Source organism: Apis laboriosa, unplaced genomic scaffold (assembly GCF_014066325.1).
Source record: "Apis laboriosa isolate Shangri-la unplaced genomic scaffold, ASM1406632v1 scaffold12_cov154, whole genome shotgun sequence".
NCBI classification, from domain to species: Eukaryota; Metazoa; Arthropoda; class Insecta; order Hymenoptera; family Apidae; genus Apis; species Apis laboriosa.
In genome coordinates this window covers 5,342,077-5,366,703 of record NW_025221207.1, presented here as the reverse complement: position 1 = coordinate 5,366,703, position 24,627 = coordinate 5,342,077, and the positions used below count along the sequence as shown (strand labels likewise).

At 31.7% G+C, this 24,627-nt stretch overlaps 1 protein-coding gene across 4 annotated transcripts; it reads right to left on the bottom strand.

Annotated features, from left to right (window-relative positions):
- Positions 1-23,751, bottom strand: LOC122720380. Of its 4 annotated transcripts, XM_043947058.1 has the most exons (7): positions 23,538-23,751; positions 16,968-17,009; positions 5,311-5,542; positions 4,813-4,955; positions 3,674-4,236; positions 1,537-3,345; positions 1-1,145 (listed from the first exon to the last, which is right to left on the bottom strand). In XM_043947058.1, exons 2-7 carry the CDS (start codon positions 16,980-16,982, stop codon positions 1,082-1,084), a joined length of 2,826 nt encoding a protein of 941 aa, XP_043802993.1. In that variant the 5' UTR covers positions 16,983-17,009; positions 23,538-23,751; the 3' UTR covers positions 1-1,081. The 4 variants fall into 4 exon arrangements, with proteins under 4 accessions (XP_043802993.1, XP_043802994.1, XP_043802992.1 ...); XM_043947059.1 differs by lacking the exon at positions 16,968-17,009; XM_043947057.1 differs by lacking the exons at positions 16,968-17,009; positions 23,538-23,751 and adding an exon at positions 9,899-10,743 and having other exon boundaries at positions 1,492-3,345.
- Positions 23,752-24,627: the final 876 nt, after the last annotated feature.

The following is a 24,627-nucleotide window of genomic DNA, read 5'->3' as shown; positions in this document are numbered from 1 at the left end:
TTAACAAAACCAAATTTATTTTTTAAATACAGTTTGTACGATATCAGCTAATGCGACTATAATGAATATCACAGCATTTTTCAGGTAGACATTCTATATGTCAGTCTCAGTAGCTTAAAATTATTAACTAACTAAACACTACGCTTACAACATATTTGAGTAAATGATGAGTACTCATCCCAGTTAATAAATCTCCATTTGAACTGGTATGTAGCTCGTATTAAACAAGCATATGTTTCCAAACCAAAACATAAGTTAATTCCGGGCTACATTTAATAGAACAGCCATAATCCAACATGTTAGCGTGTTATATCTAACAGGATATGACTATGTACAATTATCTTTTATAATTATTTTTTTTAATTATTATTTTAATTATCCCGATCTACGATACAATAAATGAAAGTACATTAAAACAAACCAGTCCTTCTTATTAATGAAAACCGAATATAATTTCGCTAATTACTTATTATACTTATGACATTGACACGAATAATATCGAATTATGCACGAGTTTTCACATTTTTAATTTTATATTATAATATTGCAAATAAACGAAACATTTGATTATTTAAATAATTGATATAAATTTAGCGTAATGGAAACACAATGTTTACAAGTCATGAATTTTTCAAAAAAGACTCATAGATGGGAAATTATAATCTCGATAGTTTGAAACGAAAGTTAATAAAAATAGTCAATATCACAATTATCGTCTTAAAGAAATTATTTAATTAACATAAATCTAATCTCGATTCACGCGAGTATAACGAATATACAAAAAAAAATGGATTTGCACGTTGATTACGAATCAATTAATTAGAAATTAGAAAGATTTTGTTAATCGTTGAAAAAATATTACATTTGTTGGAAAAAAAGTCATTTGAAAATATTATATTATAGTCAATTATTCTTGAAACGTAATAACGTGCTTTAAATTGTGCGAAATATATACATCATATTCTTTAATGCAAAAACGAAATAAAAATATAACGAACTTCGATCGTGTTTACTTTAACAAAACATGATGATATAATTTTAATGACTTTCCGCGTTTGATTTATCGAATTTCTATATAATTTCATTCGTCTCCAGTTTCTGTTAGCTTGTCCAGGCAATCGTACGATTTCGATTGAATAATATATCTGTAACATAAATATTTTCTAGTTTGTACATCGAAACATAAAATACAAATTCGTAGGAAAAATTGATGATTTCAAATCTGTTAGTTTTAAATCTATACTTTTAACTATTGAACAAATATTTTATAAAAACATTAGTCCAAAAGATGCAGTTAACGATAAATTATATCAATATTCAATCCATTTCAAACTATCTTATTAAATTAAATGCATCATTGTTAAAAGCATCAAATTTTTTCACTCAACAAACTTGCCCAAAGAAAAAAGATTTCAAAGAAGAAAGCAAAAGAATTTTAAGCAGAAAGCAATAGCAGTTAGACGATTAAAAAAGCAAAGCACCAGAACTAACCCAAAGTTATAGACCATCAATATTCTTTATCGTCTGTGACCCAACCGTTTATGCGTCGGGTCTCTACGACCCACATGAAGAACCATCTTCCCAGCCTTGGCAGCTTTGAAAGTTTGCAACGCCTTCGCGTGCGTCAATCCATCCATTGATATCCCATTGATTGCTAAAATCTCATCTCCCACTTTTAAAGTTCCTTCTTCAGCCGCTTGTCCTCCAGCCATTATATCCTTCACGAAAATACCCATGGATCCTTTATTGCTATCCGATCCACCAACAATGGAAAAGCCCAACTTTTTCGAGGCACCCTTTTCCAAGGTGATAGTCAACAAATCCATCGACAAACTGGTAGCTCTACGTGGACAGGAAACTGTATTGGTGGCTCGTTTCCTCACCACTTGAAACTTCCTCATACCAGTCATCTTTTGACCAGATTCCTTCTTCAAGATACGATCATTCTCGCATTCCATCTTCTCCATCGAATTCGTGGATAAATTCTTGCTATCCTTTATCAATGCATCGACTACCTTACACTGGGAAGAATCTTTTTCTCGAGCGACATTATTCACGGGGACTTCCGGTTTCTCTTGTTTCAACGCCCACACCTCGGAGTCGCTACGAGTGCGGATCAGAATATCGCCCCACGTGTCGCCTATCTCTTCACCAAAAGTGAACGTTGGTTCCCTAGCTATCTGAAGCTCTACGGTCCCTGAACAATTTTTCAAAGCATTCCTAGCCTCGATGAGCGACATCCCACGCAGTCTACGTCCGCAAACACGAACGATCTCGTCACCGATCCTGAATTGCTTCGACTTTGCCGCCTCTCCATTTACGTCCATCTTCGAAATCACGTAGAAAGGTCTAACAGCCTCTTTTCTTTCCACGAAAATGCCAAGGCTGCCAGGCTTCTCCACGGACAACTTCATGGTCTTCAACTCGCGACGTACCAATGTCTTAGCTGGAGTTGAAATCGGCGTTAGATGATCGATTTTAATCTCTGGCTCTGATTTCTTCATTTTATTCCTCGCATTTACAATCTCGGGACCTTCAGGTTCCAAATTCGAACGCGATCTCTTTGGACTATAGTACTCCAACGGGCTGTTTACGATCGTCGAATATATTTTTGACGCCGGTGGACTATCTTTGCAGGGGGATGAAGCATTCTCTAGTAAACACAAGGTGCTAGAATTGCTGTACCTTTTACATTTGACCGGTATCTGAGACTTGGTCTCCTTTTGTAAATTTTGCAATTTCACCGCTTGTAATAGTGATGTTGTATGCTCCGATTTTGCGAATCTTTTATCCGATATCCTGATGAGCTCTTTGCTTCCAGAAGATGTTCTTTGATCTAAATTTCCAGTCGACGACGCTGAGAATCCTCTTGATATTCCGCTGTCGCATTTTTCCAAAGTGTTCACGGTGGATTTTGTTTTCTCAACGGCACAATTCATTTGATACTCCGCGAATCCCTCGAACGTATCCTCGTCGCAGCTATCTGTGTCTTCTTCATCCGATGGTACCGTGGTTGTGTTTGTTATTATCGTCCCGTTTAGCATAGTATTATTTACGACAGTGACTTCGAGACAAGACGGACCTGACTCGTTCTTCTCCGTTTCTGTTGTCACATCTTTCTTTATGGGGGTAGTGACTGGTAGTGATAAGTCGATGCCGTGATAGTCGTCCGATGTTATGGAAAAGCTACGGGGTTTTAACATCGGTGGACACTTCTCGCTATCTGGAGAATCAGCTCCAGCTCGTGTGCTGTCAGAGTCGTAGCCACTTTCATCGCAAGCTAACCGTAGGTTGCTCATTAGATCATCCAGGCCAAATGTTGGGAAAGATCTCTGATTATCAGGTCTGAAAATGAAAGAGAATTTTAAAAGAATGGTTCTAGTGAATTCTATTATCTATATTCCATTATTTTTATGATAAAAACATTATACTTCTGTTTTAACAGTAAATGAATGTTTTTTCAAAAATAGATCTTGATTTTTCCATTTACTTTTAATCAACCCTTAAATATTAAATATTTCATTATTTAAAAGCATATTAGTAACATATAAATAAAATATGAATCTAAATGCATACATGTAAGTATATCTTTAATTTTAAAATCAACCAAGGAATATATAATAATAATAATAATAATAAAATCAACCATGAAATCATGAAACAACTATCTCACCTGTCGCATTCGTTGCTACTCGCACGAACATTGAACAAATTTTTCTTAATATTATTAAGTTGATTACTGAAAAAGTCTTTAGTCTGAGTGGAAACGCTGCTTTTGCCAGCCTCAGATGTAGATTGATTACTTCGTTTAGGACTCGTATTTCTTCGCTTAGGACTCGTACTTCTGATTTTGTCTAACGTTTCCTTCGCGAAAGCTGTTCCTTCCTGCGTTTTAAGCATATCCTGATTCTTCAAGATATAATCTAAAACACGTTGCTGCTCCTGAAGGTCCTGGATGCTACGACTCAGCTGTTTCTTCTTCTCCAGAAGAATCGTTCCACGGTCCACTCGATTGTCATCCGAGCTGCCACCACAAAAGGATACATTCTTTATGGCGCCCTCGCTCAGAGCTTTCTCCATTGGATAATGACTGATACAGGTGACGTCCTCCTCTTGTATCGTCACGTTTCTTGCTGATATATCGCTGCTTCGCTCGCTGCTCCTGAACAAATTTCGTAACGATTCCACCCTGGAAATTCTCTTTGGCTTTGGTAATTCCGAGAAACCGCCGGTACCCTGAAATTAATAACAGATTTCTAAGGTTAAAATTGAAGAAAGATGTAAATAAATAATATATAGAATATAATTCTTAATAACAATACTTTTTTTTTTAACTTATATACTGTTTTGTTTTGTAATATTGGCCCTTGTATGTATACAATATAATCAAGGGGTTAATAGTATCTACAACGTATCTTAATATATTACAAACAGATGTCAGAATTAAAAATACTTAATATTATGAAAATAATATTTCTATTTGAATACAAACCAATATAAATTTTATCAAAAATACCTGTTTAGTAATGTTTTTAGTAATTGCAGAATTCAAAGAAAATCTGATCAATTTATTTTGATTCTCCCTATATATATATATATATATATATATATTGCAATAATACAATAAAATATTAGGATTTCTGTAATAAAAATGTAATAAAATTTAAATATCAGGAAATTTCCTTCAAATTATTCTTCATAAGAAAAAAATAAGAATAATTCGGCAAAAAAGGATTAATTGGTTAAGTGCTAATTATTTATTAGGTCAGGAAAGATGCATCGAGAGAATAAATGAGAAAGTAGCATACTTACGTTTTCTTTTTCGTCTGTTGTGCCAGCTTTCCGATTCGGACTCCACCTTCTCCTTCGGCCCGAAACCGAAAGCAATTCGGAGCTGTCTGATCTTTTCAGCTGATCCCATCTTCGACCTACTTTCCTGCCCCATGTCGAAATTCCTGTGACGTGAAACCAGACTCGATAATGTTAATTTTCACTCTACAATCATATCGATCAATTTGAATCGTACGAGGAAAAATGACGAAAGTAACAAAATCTGTAATTTCTAAAAATTAAATTTTAATAATATATCGAATATATAATTGATATAAAAATATATTTATACCATTTCTGTTAAACTAAATTTTCCACAATACTAGTAATACTATAACATCTTTAATAGAAACTCTATATCATCCATCTTAAATTTTTTTTAGCGTTCCAGATTTTTCAGATTTAAGATTATTTATTGAAACACGATAAGGAAATATTACCATTTTTCCTAAATTTGTGAGTTAATTTGTAATTTGTTACCTTTGCGATTTGAAATAGTGGATGAGGACGGTTTCAGTGTTTCATTCGCATTTTCTTTCACCGATGTCCGATTTAATCCATCGTTTTCATTATGAGGCTTCTTACTGTTACGTTCGAGATTTTCTTCTACCACTGTCAGAGGCGATGTTCCATCATGAGATAACGGTGTGGCCGAAACTAATTGAGGGCTTGTATCAGACGACTGACGCTTGAACAGACGCATCGCGATAGCCTGGAAAAAAGAAGTGGTGATACTGAGATTGACACATTGAAATAAATAGATATCACCCAATGAAACTCATTGTTCAGTTTTCTTTCACGTTTCTTTTAATTCATGAATCGTATCATATCTTTCTCAATGATTATTGTATTGGATATTTAACATAGCGAAAATATATACATTGCAATATTGGAATTAACAAATATTTCTTGACAACTCGAAAGAAATGATATTTTTTTTTTTTTACTATAAAACTGAATTAAGAAAAATACAAAATTTAAAACTAATGCATACTTTCAACGCATAAAAAAATAATTTTCTTCGCTGTTCGTTAAAGATGATGGTTGAGCAAATATAATGCACTGTGGAAACATCGATATCTAATATTTATTAGAGTTAAATGTAACAATAGATAAGATTCGTGAATGATGTCTTATTGTCAATCTTTTCGAAGAAAACATCAACTAGAAACACGATTAATCTAAAACAAGCAGTAAACATTTTTAAAAAATTAAAAATATTCAAACTTGTTATTCCAACAAATATTCACATTTCAAGTAACTATTAGCTTGTTGTACATAAAATACCCGACTTAACAAATTTATTCTAGCGAGTACTTTATACTTTTTTTTTTGCGAAATATATAAATATAATAATATTTATTACGAGTTAATATCGCGCATTACATTACAACTTAAAATTGGCTGAATATATGATCGATATTATATCTTATCAATTGTTTTATTACATTATTAAAATGAGTTTTTACAATTCGAATCTCGAATATTTTTCTCATATATATAATTTATTCGACATTCATATATTCATGATATATACTATTGTAGAATAATAACAATAATAATAATAATTTCAATAAAGCTACGAACTCGAGAATTTTTCGAGAGAGTTTAATATTAAAAGTAAGAAAAAAAAAAATCGAATTCCTTCGACGATGAATAAAAATAAAAGAAGAAACAGAAGAGATAAATCAAAGAAAGCTAACGTTGAAATCGAACTTAAAAGAAGAGGCGTAAAGTTCAGCAAAATCATCTCACGATCACTTTCCCAGCATTCCAAAGATGTTTAGCAACGTTTTCCAACCAGACAACTATCAGTCTACGAACGAAAGAGGAGAAGTCTCTTTTACTCGCGCCAGTTTTATCACTACCACGGTTACGGCTTTACGGTTGAACGTGCGTTACCCGTTCCCAGTTTCGAATTACATCCATCTTATATCGAAAAGGAACGACCGCTTTGACCACGGCCTTCCTCTCAGATTCTACCAACCGTCCATGCACTATTTCCTCGCGTATCTTTCGTCGCGGTGAACGATTGCTAACAATATGTATCCTTCACTCTCATCCATCCAGTTCATGATACAATGAACAATTATATCTAAATCCTCACTTTTTTAATTGTATTCTCTTCTTGTCTTGAAAGAGCGAATATTATTAATAATCTTCCGTCGTAAATTAGTTTATTCTTAGAGAAATGAATCTCTTCATTTTCATTAATTCTAATTTAAATTTCTTATCTAAATCTAATTATCATTTTGATAAATTTATAAAGAATGGAAATTTAAAGAAATATAAATCGATTCTTCTTCGCATGTTTTTTAATATTAAAATCACATAACAGAAATTTCTTTGGCGGAGAATCTAAGATAATTTGATTAATTTTATCGAATCGCTTTGAAATGTTGGATTAAATAATAAATTTTTGATGAAAAACAAGCATGGTATCATGGTATACAAATATTGAATAGAATCACACGCGTTTAAATACAAGTAAAAAATCACTATTGAATATCGGGCATATTACCACGTATCATTACGGGGAAGATACACTCTATCGTGGTTATTAATCATAACTGTCGTGAATTAATACGAGTAATAAAAACCACGACATTAATGTATATTAGTAACGTTAAGATTACAAACTGTATATACTTTCTCATCGTTTATAAGACTGCTCATGGTATTAAATTCGCACCGATTCATGTACTAAATGATACAGTGAACGTAAAAAAGAACGTTGTTATTTATATCATCGTTCAAACCAACGCGATTTACGAATTTATGAACCATTAAAAGGAACGATGAATTTCTATCGCAATCTATTTTGCACGTTGCCTAAAAATATTCTTCATATATTATTGCGTCGTTAGTTTCGTGATTTAATCCTTAATCGCGGCAATATATTATATAAACTCACATTGATTCAATTTTTAATCGAAAAATTACATCGAATCGAAGAAATTTTGTAAAATTAGAAATTACGAATCTTAAGAATTAGATGAAATATAATACAATTCTTCCTAACTAATACATTGAATAACATTTTAATACGAAATAATATGCGGTAATCGCTTCAGGAATTATCCTCATTTTTATCATGCTCTAAACTCTAATTATTTTAAGTATTAGGTACTTTAACCCTGAAGTATTCTAAACACAATGTTGCGTGCTCTAAATCACTCCTAATTGCTGTAATATTGTAAATTAAGCACGCTTAAAAAAGAAAAGAAAGATAATTCATACTGGATACAAATTCTGAAACTTCTAACAAAAACTATCATGTAACGGTTACGTGATTACGAATCGTGATTACATCATATTAAAAATTCCCAATGAAAAGTTTCCATCATTTCCTTCATCAATTTCACTCTCCTATTACTTTCGATAAATGTCATCCGTTATATATAGAACAGCGTTTCTCAATCCTAAATCATAATATTCAATTCCAAGATTTCAAAGAGAGTTGCTCAAACTATTCGGAACACGTTCGAAACTACACAATATGCGCAATATTGTTTATCTGCATAATACACACAATTGATTTCAATTTGACTATTTAAATTTTGAAAAAAATTTTACATCATTTGTATATCGTGATACGAACGGTTGAGAAACGCTGACGTAGTCAGTGCCGATGGAACGTTCTGGGATTGGAGAAGAAGGAACAGGGTGTGGAGACAGGGAAAAAAGTGCATGTAGTGTGCCCACGTGTGTCCGGAGCCGGCCGTATAAGTGCATATCGCATACGCCACATGTCATGGCACGCGTTTTTCCGAGACGAAACGTGTACAGGAGCTCGCGTGAAAACGACCGAGAGAAAACGTATACTCTTCTCGTACAGATTCGAATTTTCATTAATATTCGTTAAAAAATCATTAACCTCATTAGATTATATTAGATTGAATTGAAGTTATGTATTGCCTCGATAATTATCGCATTAAATGAATCTGAACTTGTGGACAATTAACAAAACAGATATTTTTTTTTAAGAATTTCATTCATTTTTTGAGTTCATGAGAACAAGTAAGATTGAATGGAAAGAAAAATTTAACATTCTTTCCTTGAAATTGTGTAGCAAGTTAATAGATATAATTCATTAGGACATGTTTAGTATCAAAACTTTGAAAATTTGAATAGATAATTCTATATTTATTATATTTTAATAATTCCTCGGCCATTACGCTTTGAACGAATTTCGTAAGTTTCAAACTAATTAAAAATTAAAAATTAACGACTTTCTCTCGGCGAGTTTGAGACCAAGACTGAGATTATGATACCTTTTAACCAATGGATAATTAGTGGATATTAATAAAATTTCTCTTGTGACTTTCGCTGAGTGACATTTAAGTTATAGCTTCTTTTTAAAACGTATCATTATTTTAACATTGTGAAACGATGTTTCAGATTCCAAAGATAATTTTTTGCGCGCGAGCTATAAATCTTCTTGCGCTTCCTCACAGTCGAATTAAGGTGTTTAATAGTCTTTTTTTTTTCAGACGAGCATCGGTTATGATATAAAACGTACGTAAACGGGACCTCTGATTGCGGTAAATTCGCCGATCCATTTGATACGGATGTTTGAACGTAAATCTTGATTCGTGCAAAAACTTTTAGTGTAGTTTGTAGTTATGGATAATCAAGGAAAGAGAACAGTGAACTCGAAATGGATATATTTAACACAGGTGATTTTTGAAATATGAAACTAATCTATAAATAATGAGATTTAAAACCGACAAAAATTTGTCTTAAATATAACAGATATATATAAAAAATATTTTATATTTTACAACATAGTATATAAAAATATACATCTGATAAAAATCATGTTCTCTTTAAACAAACATTGAAATTAAAAATCTCTCCTAAATAACACAACCATAAAAGAGACATAAATACCTATTATAAGAACTTTATATCTCATCTTTTATTAAAAATAAACGAATATAGTTGCAAAACATATAAACGAGAAAAAAAACATTCCTCTCACTTTAATCTCTCACTAAGCTCTTCAAACAAAATCACATTCAACTGCGATCAAAACTTCATCTTATTAAACAAATCAAAGAAATACCTTTGTCCTAATCCGTGTCTTCGTCCAAATCTCACAGGCAATGCCAAATCTTCTTCCAAATCCCTCCATCCGCCTTAATACTCTTCCCTCATCATTCCCTCCACGATCGAGAACGAGAATATCGAGCCATCCCCTGAACATCCTTTCGCCCGAATCGCACACCTTGGTGTATCGAACTCACGATCATTCCCATAAAACCGAGGGTTCGATCGTCACGATTCCATGGAAACACGTAACGTAACCGGGCACAGGCACCGATTAAACGGTATCGAGTTACAAAGGAAGAAAATCACCACCCACGCGTCTCCTTTGAGAAAAACCAGCGAGCTAGAACGAAGCCCCGACCACGATGCACCGACTGACTGGCTTCTCTTCCTTTTCATTCATACGACCGTGCATTATACCGAAAACTTTATTCCACACGCCTTTCCCCTTCCATTACACTAGTCAGGCCTCGAACGCCTCCTTCAGAAATAGATTCATCAGGATGTCGCCCCGGATACCGGAAACGCTCGCTTCCCGTGTCGTGCCAGCTTCCCGTCGAGCTTTCATCTCTTCACCGCCTTTTTTCCTTCCTGTTCTCCTTCTTTTTTTTTCCCCCGTTACGTTATTGTTCCCTTTTTGGGCCGTGTGATTCGAATGATACTCGAAATGAAACTTGATAAATTTTAAAGAATTCGAGATATGATTCGTCTCAGATCGGGGATAATTATTTTACGTTCAAGAGTTACAGGTTCTCATAGAATACTCTTTTCTGAAATGCTGATAGAGATAACTTATACATATATCCCAATATCTCCCTTGAATTTCACTATGCACTTTTCCAAATTGTCATCGTGTTGAAATGAAACACGAATAAAAATAATGATAATTATTTCTTTTTTTCTTTGGCCGTATTACTTCATTCTAAATGAATTATAAATTGAAAAAATTTTGATAACCAAGAGTATACTCGACTAGCATTTCAAAAAACCATTCCTAACAAAACCTCGAGGTCGACCCATAACGGAATTTGGCAATCAAGTACCTTATATATATACATATTTTTTTTTTCCGCATTAAATTCGAAATTCTGTACTCATATTGTCAGAACTCGAATAAATACCGTGCATATCTGTTATTTGTCCAACGGTGAGCAAAGTTTGCGGTTCGAGTTTGCAGGTTGGGTTTACGGGCCGAGAGACGGCCACCAACTGGCTGGCTGCTCACCTATTTCAAGGTAACGGTGCGAGATCATAGGTGATGCCGAGATGCATTACAGTTACAGCTGGCCGCATGCCGGACTTTATTCCGCCCGACGTGCTTTCGACGTGCCTTCGATGCAACCGTGTTATACGCGGGTCTATCTATCGCCGAACATAAAAATCCGGCCCGGGGTGGATGGATGGAACGTGCGCGCGGTTATACACCGTAAAATATGAAATACGACGCGTGGCCATCACAGCTGCGCGCCGAGAACGATCCCCGAGCAAAAGTATTGAGATAGTTATTAACCGGCATGACGTTGAACCGATCTAAATTAATGGGTTGGCTTTTGCGGTCTCTCGTTATTCGGGGTGCTGGCCGATTGCGCTCTCGCGTCTTCGAATGGAGTCGAGAGTAGTTACGAGATAATTTAAATACATTGTCTGTTGTTGACAATTGACATTGATACTTGGGGAATCTTATCGATCTTGTTTGCGACTTATGAATGTAGACGTGTACGGAAGCGTGTAAATATTGTCATATTTATAGTTGGGTTCTTTAAATGCATTGGAATCATTATGTATAAAGACACGTCGGTCGTTAAATTATTTTTTTTTACGTGAGTATGTTGCTTGCTTTGTTAGATTAAAAAAAAAAAAAAAAGAAAAGTAAAATAAATGTTGTGATTGCAATTGGTGATATAATGATACGTGTAAATCGTTTAAAAATAAGATATTTGCATATTGATTTAAATAAGTAATGTTTTCCTACCGGATAATCAACTATTAGCATACGAGAATTTATAGAAGTTAGAAAATCTTCAAATAAGATAATTTTAATTTATCACGTCGCGTGATAAATCAACGTTGAATAATCTAATTTTTTTACACTTGAAACTTATCGTTCAAGAGTTACAGTGTTTTTTAATTCCTGTAATTACAATTCATAAAAGTCGTTGATATCAAGATTATATCAAGTTAATTCTTTTGTTATTTTTAGAATTTTTTTTTTAACTTATACGAAGAAATGAAGAGTTACGGTTTCTTATGAATCAAAATTGAAACTGCAGTAAAAATAATCAAAAAAAAATATTCTTAAAATATCTGGTTATTACGACATTTTTAACGACATTTTTAACGACATTCGATTTAATTAAATAATATCACTTTCCAATTATTTTAGCCACCGTATATACATATATACACGAAGGAATAAAATTTTCTTCCACCGTCCATAAATTCGCTTTCGTCGAGGGGAGTCGTTCGTGAATGGTTCGATCGGCGGACAGGCGTGAAAGCTCATCGAAAGGGTGTGTTAGTGGTAATATTTTTACGCGTAACATCCGCTCGGATACGTGGTTAACCTTGCATCGTTCGGCTACAAATGGAGGTGCAAGAGGTTAAGAACGACGCGCGTTTGCACGTTCCAGGTGGAGCTTGGCTATTAAAATTAGCGAGAGTAAGCTAACAGTAAAATGTGGGGATTCTGACGTGAATCATTGTTTCTTGTTAATAAAGATTAAAAAATAGTGCTAATTTTTATACAAAATATATAGATATATTCACTCACAAGCTTTCGATAAATTCTTTATTAGTATTGAAAACATTTCTTGAAAGAAAGTTGAATGAAAAATTAAAAGGATTTATGTAAATTATTATTAGTTGCCGAACATGCAACTAAAAATAGCTCCGTTATCTGATTGACTTTCACAAGCTATAAAAATGTGAATGATAACTGTGATTAATAAACATGCATAATTTGTTTCGAAATACCATCGAATTTTCAGTATCTAATTTTTTTTTAATATAATATTATCTTAAATTTCAAATTTAAAATTTTTCTATTAAATATTATCCATAATTAAAAAGAATAAATATTATGGCATCATCCTCTTTTTACAAAATTTCATTGCAAACAGTCATTTATGCAACGCTTTATGAAAACACATAAACAATCGACTGATCTTCTCTTCCATATTTGTTTCAAAAGTCGTACACTTTTACAGGTACGATGACGAGTCCAGAAAATGCATCTTTCCTTTTGCGAATTCAAAGAACCGGTTCCATTTTATTGCATATTACCATCGCATATTAAAATACGGTTACTGCATCCATGTAACCCGAAGAATCGCTATAACCGATGATTCGATGATTCGTCATCGTCCACGAGACAAAGTTTGAAAGAAAATCGGTGACATGATATTTCGGTCTTCTTTTCCTTCTCTTTCTTTTTTTATATCTTTTATCCGCTTCTTCTTTTTTTATCGTTTCTTTCAACCGTAGAAAGTAAAACCATAGGATATCTCGAGTGTCCTCGAGAACATTCGTCGTCTGACACAGATTCGCAAGTTTCGGCTTGACCGTCTTCACGTATCTCTTTTCGAAAGGATTTCCATGGCCCACGGCCAACGATTCGACTCGCGTAGAAAGCGGATTTGCCGATCGTGAGATTCTGACAGGTCTCTTTCTTGTTAAAAGATTATGTCCCCCTCTTTGAATTTAGTCACGACACGTGAAAATGTTGTTCTTCTGGACGGGTGGAATCGTCGTGAGGATGTAACGCTTGATAAATATGGATTATCGTATAAGAAGTGGATTTTACGTTCGAAGAACGTATCAATAGAATTGTAAAATGAATCGTTGCGGATCGATTTGTTAACGAATACGAAATTCAATTCTATCCCTAAAAAAAAAAAAATTTTAATGGATAACTTATTTTCAAATTTTTATTTTTCGACGTGCTCAACAAAACCTATATTTATTATGTAACGATAAGTATCTAATATAGAATAATACGAAATTATGATAAAATATTCCATTAATGTAACTATTGAAAAGATTGAAAAAAGTATCAGACATTACAAATTATAGAGACATATCACGTAATCTTTCCGTAATAAAAGTTAGAAAACTTCAAAAACACGATATAAGAGGTAATAAAGTACGTATAAATTTAACAATTCGAAGAACCCATTCGTAGTTAGTAGCTTTCCGTTCGTAGTTAGAGAATAAAATGAGAAGACTGGAAAATGCCATCGGCAATAATGCGAATCGACATTTAACATTTCCATTTATTTTTCCTTTTTTCGAACCTTTTTTTTATATTTTTCTCAATCACTCCCATACAGAGAATTATCGCATTTACAGAAATTCCTTTTAAGAATATTCTGCAATATCCAACCTCAACTTCCCCCTATCTTCGATAACTTCCAACCGAGGACAGGAATACAAGACTTCAAAACGACTATACGACTCTGTGCAGCGGTAGTAATCGGCTAGAGAAGAGCATAACTATTACACATCTCTTATATCCCCCTTACATTACAAGCACAAGGCAAAGTTTCGCAGAAATCGAACACGTCTGGTGGACGTTCCTCTCGTTAGTAAGCCACAGTGGCAACAGAATGTTTGTGCAATCGTTCGTAGTAGTCGGCGATAATTACAATTTCTTACCTCTTAACCGATTCCTCCGCGAGGTATGAGACGTTGAATGAATGGTTGGAGAATGTATTCCAGGAACGTGGTTTTTCTTCCTTTCTTTTCTTTTTTTTTTTTCTTTTTTTTTTTTATGAAGAAGAACGTAAATGTGTAACAAACAAGCAAAAAGACAGACTTGAACCGGTGAGAATTTTCATCAACAGACTTACATTCCACCTTAAATGAACCAAATCTAATGCGATCATTCGCCTCGATGAGAATCGTGCCACGATCTAAAAGGCACAACTTGTCCCTGCTGTTTAACCGGATTATCGTCGTGATATTTATGCAGCATACGAGAAAGAATGTTGTATTTCTGCGAGACGATGCTAGGTATTAATTGAGAAGGTAAACTAGATCGAAAATGAAAGAGGCTGGTAATGGAATTAGAGCAAGGTATAAAAGTTTTTCAATTTTTTCTTAAGTAATAAATAATAAATAATTGAATAAATAAATAAATAATTTTGTTTTAAGAGTCCACTTATTGTTGCAAAGAAACTTTGATAAAGGAACAATTGCTATTAGAGACTAATACGAATTCTTTCTTCTTCACAACATTTTTCTTTTATCAAAAGGAATTAAAAAAATTCTATCTATAGATATTATTATTAATAATAATGATAAATGGTATTAAAGTAAATCACAAATGATTACCATTGGCAACCAAGAATAGTTTAATAAAACAAAGATATTTTGCAATAATACGGAAAATTTATGAAATTTTTAGAATCGATGAAATAGATAATTATTATATTAAATTCTATGTAAAAACTTTGTAAAATTGTTTATTAAAAAATTAATATTAGATTTCTTAAAATCTTTCCTTGTACACCTCTTCAGGATATGCTTCAGGATAAACGCTGGTAGATTTATGCAAACTCACGGACCAGGATATGGTTGTTCGTCTCGTCCCGAGAACTTCAAGAACGAACAATGTTCGTTCGAACGTGGGAGAATCGCGGAAATTGTAGATGAGACGTGCTTAGCCTGCGAGAATTAACGCGGCCGGTGTGAACTTGTACCTATGTATGTAAAATATTACACAGAAAGCGATCCACGCGGTATCATTGGAGTCATTGTTATCGCGTGTCTCTGATCTCTATGAAACCGGAAGTGATCGAACACGAATTAGATGCGTCTAGAATTAATCGATGATTGAATTTCTCGAATAATTTATCGACTGAAAGGAAGTATTAAGTAAAAAAAAACAAAAAGCATGTATACAAGGAATAACGATATATAAATGATGTTTCCTAACATCTTTTTAAATACGATTTCCATTTATAACAACAAGTAAATTCTCTTTCTTGTCATAATTACGTAAGAATAAACGTCATTTATAAAAATCAAAATTCTTCTAATTTTTATAAGAAATTAAAAATTATAAACATGTTTGATAATTTATTGAGTTAAAAAATAATATTTATCAAAACAACCGAAATCAACACAGCTCGATTGAAAAAAACTTTATTTCTAACGGAATAATAAATTACCCAAAAGTAAAATAATAAACTATGAATTATATTAATAGAATTCTCGCAAAATAAAATAATTTCGTTAAAACAGGTATTTTCACGTCACGTTTGTGAAAATACCAATTATACACGGTAATATCATCGCATTATCCTCGCGTAATCTACGCGATTGTCACGCGACAATCGTCGATCATCGCATAAATACAATCTTGTTTGATAAAATCCAAACCTAGCGCGTGTTCGAAAATACGATGAATCGATTTCTATGCAAACGTTGATGGAAAAAGAAAATAAGAAGAAAAAAAAAAAAAGAAAAGAAAAAGAAAGAAAAAAAGAATGGAAAACAAGAGGTACAATACGTTCAGCGTGGGAGAATCATAGGAAACGTAAGCGAAGTGTGCACAACGTGCAGGAACAACAAAGAGGAAGGACAATCGACATCTGTTCCATGGTGAATTGGAAACCCTAGCCATCAACTTCAGAAGGGCAGGTTCCCATGACCGAAAGGGCAGGTATATACGAGGTCAAGTGGTCCTTGATGGAAGACTTTTTTGAAGAGCTTCCAGGTTTTTTTTTGCAATTATATATCGATTGGAAAAGACAGCTTCCATTATTATTCGACTGAATGCATGATTTTCAAATTAGAATATATTATAAAATTTTATTATACGTTAATTTTTATCTTATAAATTGAACCTGAATAATAATTTATTCTTTTAATAATAATATGATATTATTTAATTCGTTTATTTCATCAAAGGAAAGATTTATATATTAGTATCTATATTTTATTATTCATATATATTTTAAAATATTTTGTAATTATTACGAAAGATTTAAATTACTTTTGTTCGAAAAAATAATAGACATAGTTATCGAAACAGAATCATACATATATATAAAAAATAAGTACTTAACTTAATGTATATATACCTTATCGTTATTCATTCCTAAAATATTAGAAATAACGGCAATCTGTAACATATAAAACAGAAATCATATTGTTTTAGTACTTTCTTGTTTTATTATATGTCATTAATGTATATTACACAAGAAAACACATAACTATATACGTACAACAGATACATACGATGTACATATACGTTGGAAACATCTGTTATCCAAAACAGTACCTTTTCTTTATCATTTAATTCCATCCATTGATCACGATTTAAAATTTTAATAAATAGTAGACATTAGATAGTAGAATTAAATAGTAGAATAGTACACATTACAGGTGAATCGTTATAATAGAACCACGCACTAATTACATCCTACTTGAAATCATTAACCTAGCTTCCATTGTACCATTGTGCTCCGTTTTTAACGAAATTCTCAAATGGTATCTCAAATGCAATGTAAATTCTCTTAAGAAATAACATATTTAGACAATTAACGAAGCTATTATACATATATCAACGCAACAAGTATTAACGAATACATATAGTTGTAACATATTATCATTACATCGTCACATAATAACAAATTTAATTATATAATAATATTCTAATGTTTTAACACTAGAAGTCGAATCATATGGAATATTAATCTATGTATATTTGAAAAACTATAATTGTATCTATATCTAAAGTTAAATGTAGAAATTAAAGATGTATAAAATAATAATGTAATTCATCGAGTACTTTTAACATTTAATAGTTTTATTTTTAATAAGTTCAAATTTATTATTTTACACATTTATGGACATCCCTTCTTCAATGCTCTTAAGATTACTTACTCTTAACTTGTGTAACATCTCGAAACGGTTTATTCAAGTCACGACAAATGAGCAAGAAAAGTTACAACGAGCGAATGGATAATTTTATTTGCAAAAGAGCAACTCATGACACGTGCTCTGCGGACACGAATATCTACCCTTACACGAATAAAATTTACCCTAGGGACGTAACGTAATTATATCGTTTCGCGCTAATGATTGCTTTGTGCATATGCAATTAAGGAGACGCATTAAATATGCTTGCAAGGAGAAACGATTAATGTATACCGTTCAGCTATGTTGCTTCCAGCTAAAATGGCACGATCTTACTTTTTTTAATGGATCGACCCATTATTCCAAATGGATATCATAATTCTGCTCTTATCTTGGAATTCATGATTAATCATAAGAGATGCTCTAGTAATTTTATCAAGTGGATCATAATGTTTAGATTAATAATTTGATTAGTTATTATCGTTATTAAATATAGCTCGATATTGAGCATTTAATGGATAGAAATTTATCGATTGAATATGATGAAGTGTAATGGAAAATCTGATAAAAATATGATATTTAAAATATATATTAGATATATTTTTATTTTATGGAACATTGGATAAAGTTACACGGATGGTTAATATTAAACAGAAATGCTTTTTCTTTCTCGCGTTTACATAAAAGAAGTTAGTTTGAAACTAATAACGGGAATCGTGCTAAAAAAAGAAAAAGGCAACGACGATAATACTCAAGGAACAAAGAAATGAAATCACAAATGTTTACTCGCGAAAAGCGTATAATTAGAATGTTACACTGCATTAAAACGTTCGTAGAACTGTATAATTAGTTTACTCGTTAATTATGCGAGGATCGCACGACCGAGATTCAACGGATAAAGAGCATGTATTACAGCATCTGACGAAAGTTTGAAAGAGGTTTCGGTCTTCTTGAAAATATTTTCGAAACGCATGCTTTTCATAATATGCCGCATAATTACACGTTTCTTTATTCCGCTTAATTTCATCCGTTATCGTCTAACCGCTAACATTACTCGTAATCTCTTCTGCGGGCCTAAAATGCAACTTCCACGTTGATGAGCGTAACTTATTGTATTATAACGTTAATATTTTCATGAGAGATGTGCATATCTTGCGAATAGAAATATTATGTAATTATTAAAATTAGATTATAGAATTTGTACGAAGGAAATATTTTAATTAAAAATAGCAGCAATCTTATATTTTCTGATAATAAAAATAAAAATCTAGAAAAACGAATGAAATTTTAGCAGCATCTTGTATAAATTCAATGAAAAAAATATTTTATCAATCCATTAATGTTTAAGTATTGAATTAATATCTCCATTTCCGAAATGATACATGCATTAACATTCAACGCTGTTTAATTTCCTAATAAAATTTCTTTCTATCTTCTACAATAGATATAATTTAACGGATAAATAAATCTAATTGCATTATTAAATGCTAATATCCTTTATATAAAAAATAAAAAATATTCTATAATGTAATATGATAAAATTCCATATGTTCAAAATTAAATAAAAAAAAAACAAAAAGAAAAAAAATAATATATTGGATTCGATATAAGCAACAGAATAATTAATTTGCTCAACGAATTAGCGCCAAAATCAATAGCGTCTTTCGATGAACCCCAGTGTATAATACCTATTTCCGCCATTGTCCATAACATCCCCATAAAACTTTGCCAATAAACGTTTGCATGAGCAATTAAAATGTTCCTTTTTATCGCCGCTAAATCCATCCCTATCCAAACGTGACCAAAGCCGACATCNTTTTTTTTTTTTTTTTTTTTTTTTTTTTTTTTTTTTTTTTTTTTTTATTAACGCCACGAGCACCTGCGATAACTTCTCATTTGCTCCCTGTTATCTAGGGCCCGGATGACACACGTTCACGGTTGCGCGAGAGGAGAGGAAGATCAGATAGAGATCGCGAGATTAGATCCTCCGGGACGAAGAAGGTCGAGAAAGGGAGACAAGGCGAGGCGGAGGTAGATGGGTGCGAATGAGATGGGGCGAGTCGCGGAATCGAGAAGTCACGACGAAGGGGGAGGACAAAGAGGGAGATGAGAGGAGGTGTATGGAGTGCGCGAGAGCGAGAAGAGACGAAGAGAAAGAGCTGTGTATCAGCTAGCGGAGAGTTCGTTGCCCGATTGGTTGCCTTCGCCGTGCCTCTTCTTTCCCGTCCACCGTTTTGTCCTTTTTTATTCACGAGCATCGAACACGCGTACACGAGCGCAGGTAGATACATACAGGAGTGGCTGTTTCGTCGAGGGTGACGTCATCGATCGACAAATCTACCCAGGTGAGTTCAGGTTCCCTGGCGAAACCTACCCCTTTCACGCTAGGTATATGATAACCTGCATTAATACCAATGATCCTGATATCCCTCTTTTTTTTTTTATTACGAAGGGTTCTAATCGTGTTTGCAACATGCATGAACGAGGTAGCGATTAGATGATTATTATCTATTTTTGGAGATATTTGTAAGGGGTCGAAGGGAATCTTTTTTTTAGATTTGTATATACATAATGGTTAATGAGGATTAAAGAATCTTTGCACGAAAAAAGATTGAAAAAATTTATAGAAAGTAATGAATTAATGTATCAAAGAATGAAAATTGAAGAAGAGTTTAATAGTTAAATTAAGTATTTAAATTAAGTATATTTATTTACTGGTTATTATTATGTAAGAGAATTAATAGTATTCATAAAATTTCATCAGGAATATTAGTTCGATTTTGCAAGAGAAGCCTGATCTCACGAATTTTTTTTTTTACATCGTTTCTTTCATAATATTATATTAGCTGCAATATGACGTCATCAATATATCAATATATTTATCATTTATTTAACTTTAAATTAAATTAAATAATATTAATTATAATATATCATTAAAGTGAGTTCAAAAGACGAAATCTAAAAAATATTGGATAAGATACTCGTAGAAATAAAAATCAAATAGTCAAATCCTAATAAAATTCCAATTTTTAACAGAAGATAAATTCTGCATTGAGTTTCAACAATAGATACTTTGAAAATATCCAAACCTCATTAATGCAGAGCATATTGAAGAAGATAAATATGATAAGTAGTTAAAAGCGCAGGACAATAAGAATCAAATATGGAAACGAGGATTGCAATCGCTAGTCGCTTGTGGCTAGTCGATTTAACTTAAGAGTGGATGAAGAAAGGGATCGACCATCATTAACGCCCATACAAGGGGAACGTATCATGTGATATCAGAGTTAGCGCTCTAACAATAAGATCAACAGTCGCACAATGTAATTATCGTTAACACCTTGTCCTTTTGCATTTCGAACATAAGAAACAATCCTCCTGTCTCTTTGGTTAAGGTCCATTATACACCATTTTTGTAGATACAAATTGCCTCTTATTGTTCGCTACATAAGCAACCTTATATCTGCCTAACGTTTAAATGGAATCGATCTAAGCAACTATATAAAAAATGAAACAAAGCTTTCGATTCATATATAAAAATTATCAATGTTTTTAATTAAATGATGAATATATTATCTAAACTTAATTGAACATGTTAAATATTTGATTAGAATTTTAGAATTTTTTAGAAAAATTAATTAACTATTAATTGAAAAAAATATATATGTAATAAACAATTAGCAAAATATATATATAGATATGTTAATGCAAAATATTTTTTTGAAATTTTAACTCTTGTAAAATTTTTTTATATGTAGTTGTTAGAAAGAAGTGTTTTTTTGATATATTTATTATAATTGATAATTATCAAAGAAAGATATTTTTAAAATGAACTTCAACTAAATGAATTTTTACTTGATTCTAGTCAGCTAGTATTATGCTTCGAATATATGTAATATATGTAATTACAATAATTCTCTAATGTTATTTTTAATATTTCTTAAAAATTTATTGATTTGTTATTTCGAAATTAGTGCTTTTCTGTAAATCTTCAAATATATTTTCTATTGAAATAAAAGTATTGAAATATTTTAGAAATCTCAGTAGAAAAAATTTCAAATGATTAAATGCTGGTTAGTAATATTATCATGAAATAATTTATAAGAGTAATTTCTACAGGATGAACAGCTAATAATTCAAGTTTGTTTTCGACGATTCCTTATATTCATTCCACGAAAGAAAATTCATCTATGATTTATAGTCGGTATTACGATGATTATGAATGACGCGGGCATATTAAATGTGTCTGTAAATGGAAAACATATGGATTTGCATAATTTATACCGTATCGGACATATTTACCAAATCAACGATCCTTAAAATGTCTACCAACTAAATACGGAAGTGCATTTGTGTACTTTCCAAGCAAATAATTAAGAATAATCGTTGTTGTATTTACTCAGAATATTTAACACATAATATTAATATTTTAATTACAAATTTACTAAGAAGTAAATATTTAATAATTCTTAGCACTTGTACATTTAGCCGAATAAAAATTTATCAACAATTGTAAATTTAATGTGAAAAAATTTTCAATCCGCCATTTTGATAAATGTGATATTAATAAAAAAAATATTATTTATTTACTATTCGAAATCTATATTTAAATAATATTAAATATAAATAAAAATATTAAAAATTATTTATTTAAAAGTTTTTTTTATATTTATCATTAAAATTACTAGATATTTTATAAACATTAAATAAAATATGACATTTAAACATAAATATTTATTATTTATTATTACTAATAAAATATTTAAGAAAACCGTTTAGATATGCATTCTTCTTATTTTAATAATTTACTAACTTGATATATTTATCAGAATTATCGTTTCGAAAAAGTATGGAGATTAATTTTTAAATTGTTTGTTATTCTGCTGAAATTTCAAATTATCAAGATATTAAATTATAGCAAAATAAGAATTTACATATAAATCTGTCCAATGAATTCCAAATTTTATTTTGACGATTACAAGGTCAGCTGTCATGGAATGTTTCATTTTATGTAAACAAATCAAAACAAATCAAAACAAGAACTTCTTCGATAACTATTCATGTAAACAGAAATTTCATAAAACATTTCTATAGAACAATAATTGTCAAAAGACGAAAAACGTCAGAATCATAGAAATGAAATGAATCGCATTTCGCAAATGTTTTACTAATTGGCCACGAGTTGATAAAGAAACCGCGGTTGCTAAGCGAAGCTTTTCTAAGCAGTGGAACAAAAAAACAAAAGAAGCAATATTATTTCATGAAAATCTACTATAATAAATCTCTAAAAAGGATCCGTATTTAGAATGTCTCTTCGAGAAAGCTCTCTCTTAAAAGAGAAAGATTTATGATACCATTAACCAAGAAACTAAAACTTTCTTAACCTAACCTCGAAAATTCAAACAAAACGAAAATGACAAAATCCCATCCTTTTAACTTTAATTAATGCCGAACGCTATATTTTCTTGTGTAAACATCGATATAAAATTTCTGAACTCGAGCCAAATAGCATGTAAAAAGATCCAAAATACAGCATCTTAATAAAGTAACATTCCGGATATCTGACTCACAAATTCAGACAAGCGAAGAAAAATTAACCTCCTCATATCACTACTAAATTTCTTTAATTATATCTTATACTATACGATAAATCTATTTAGTTTAACGAATACAAAGAAACGAATAAGATATCGACAAATATCAAATCACGAAACATTTTCAAAATTTTATTTTCCGAATAAATTATTTTCAAAGAATATTGATAAAAAAATCATAACAAGAAGAAAACTTACCTTTGGCTAGAAGATGTTTCTCAAATGCATAATAGGAAGAAAGAAGATCAAGAATCACGCAGTGGCGCGAAGCCCACTGAACGAAAAACTTTTATCAATTTCACACAAAATATTACAAACTCTCGAGAACGTATTCGATCGAAGATTTATTATGATTTCGACGCCGATTCACGCAATATATCATTAATATAGTATCGATCGACAAGCGATCGACTCAAACAAACGATCACCGGCACGACTCTGTCGAAACTGGCGAGCGAAGCGACATCACGAACAACGCCGGGGTTGCCTATGCGCCGATGCACGTGGGCTCTGGGGTGGGGGGTAGTGGCAACGACAAAGAATATCGAGGGCCTTATAGGTAGTATAGTAGGTACTCGCGAATAGTGTTTCGTTTGATGGGAATAGGGGTGGTATAAATCATCTGTACCCGTCTGTCAAATATTTTTTTTTCTTTTTTTCTCTATTCCTAGTCATATTCTTTCGATTCCTGATGTTTTCTCTTTTCGGATTTTTTTTTTAATAATTTGACTTTATGTTGTATTATTGGAGGCAAATTATGAATTGGATTACATTTAATTTCGATTATAAAATATATTGACTCTATGTATCTTCATATAATATCTTCCATATTGAAGAGGATGAAATATTATTTGATTTTATATTTTATTCCTTATTGGGATATAAATGAGATTCAATAGTTTTGATTATAGTAGTGTTTTTTTAAATTTAATAAGGGTTATTTTTACATAATGTATAATATTTATATAATAAAATTTCATACAAAATTTAAAATAAAATGAATTCGCATGATATTAAAAGTAGATTCATTCGTTGTCAAATTGAAAATTCTACTTGGTACATTCATCCAAATCATCAGTTTTCTATCTTTATTATTTTCATGAATTAAAAAAAAAAGAATACAGTAAAGTGGATAAACAAGACCTCGTTAAACATAAAAAAAAAGAACAAATCGAATCGAACAGGAAAAATAGATAAATTATACTTAATAGGAAATGAATAAATTATCACACATCCTGCTCTATTAATAATTCTGAAAAATATTAATCATCAGCTTCCTTATATTATG

Excerpts from the sequence above, each read along its gene's own strand:
- LOC122720380 (XM_043947056.1), bottom strand. The coding sequence starts at position 10,039 with ATGTTCAGGGGATGGCTCGATATTCTCGTTCTCGATCGTGGAGGGAAT. Across the intron at positions 5,543-9,898 it reads AGACACGGATTAGGACAAAG|GCTATCGCGATGCGTCTGTT; the intron begins GTATTTCTTTGA and ends TCTTTTTTCCAG. Across the intron at positions 3,346-3,673 it reads AGTAGCAACGAATGCGACAG|ACCTGATAATCAGAGATCTT; the intron begins GTGAGATAGTTG and ends TTTCATTTTCAG.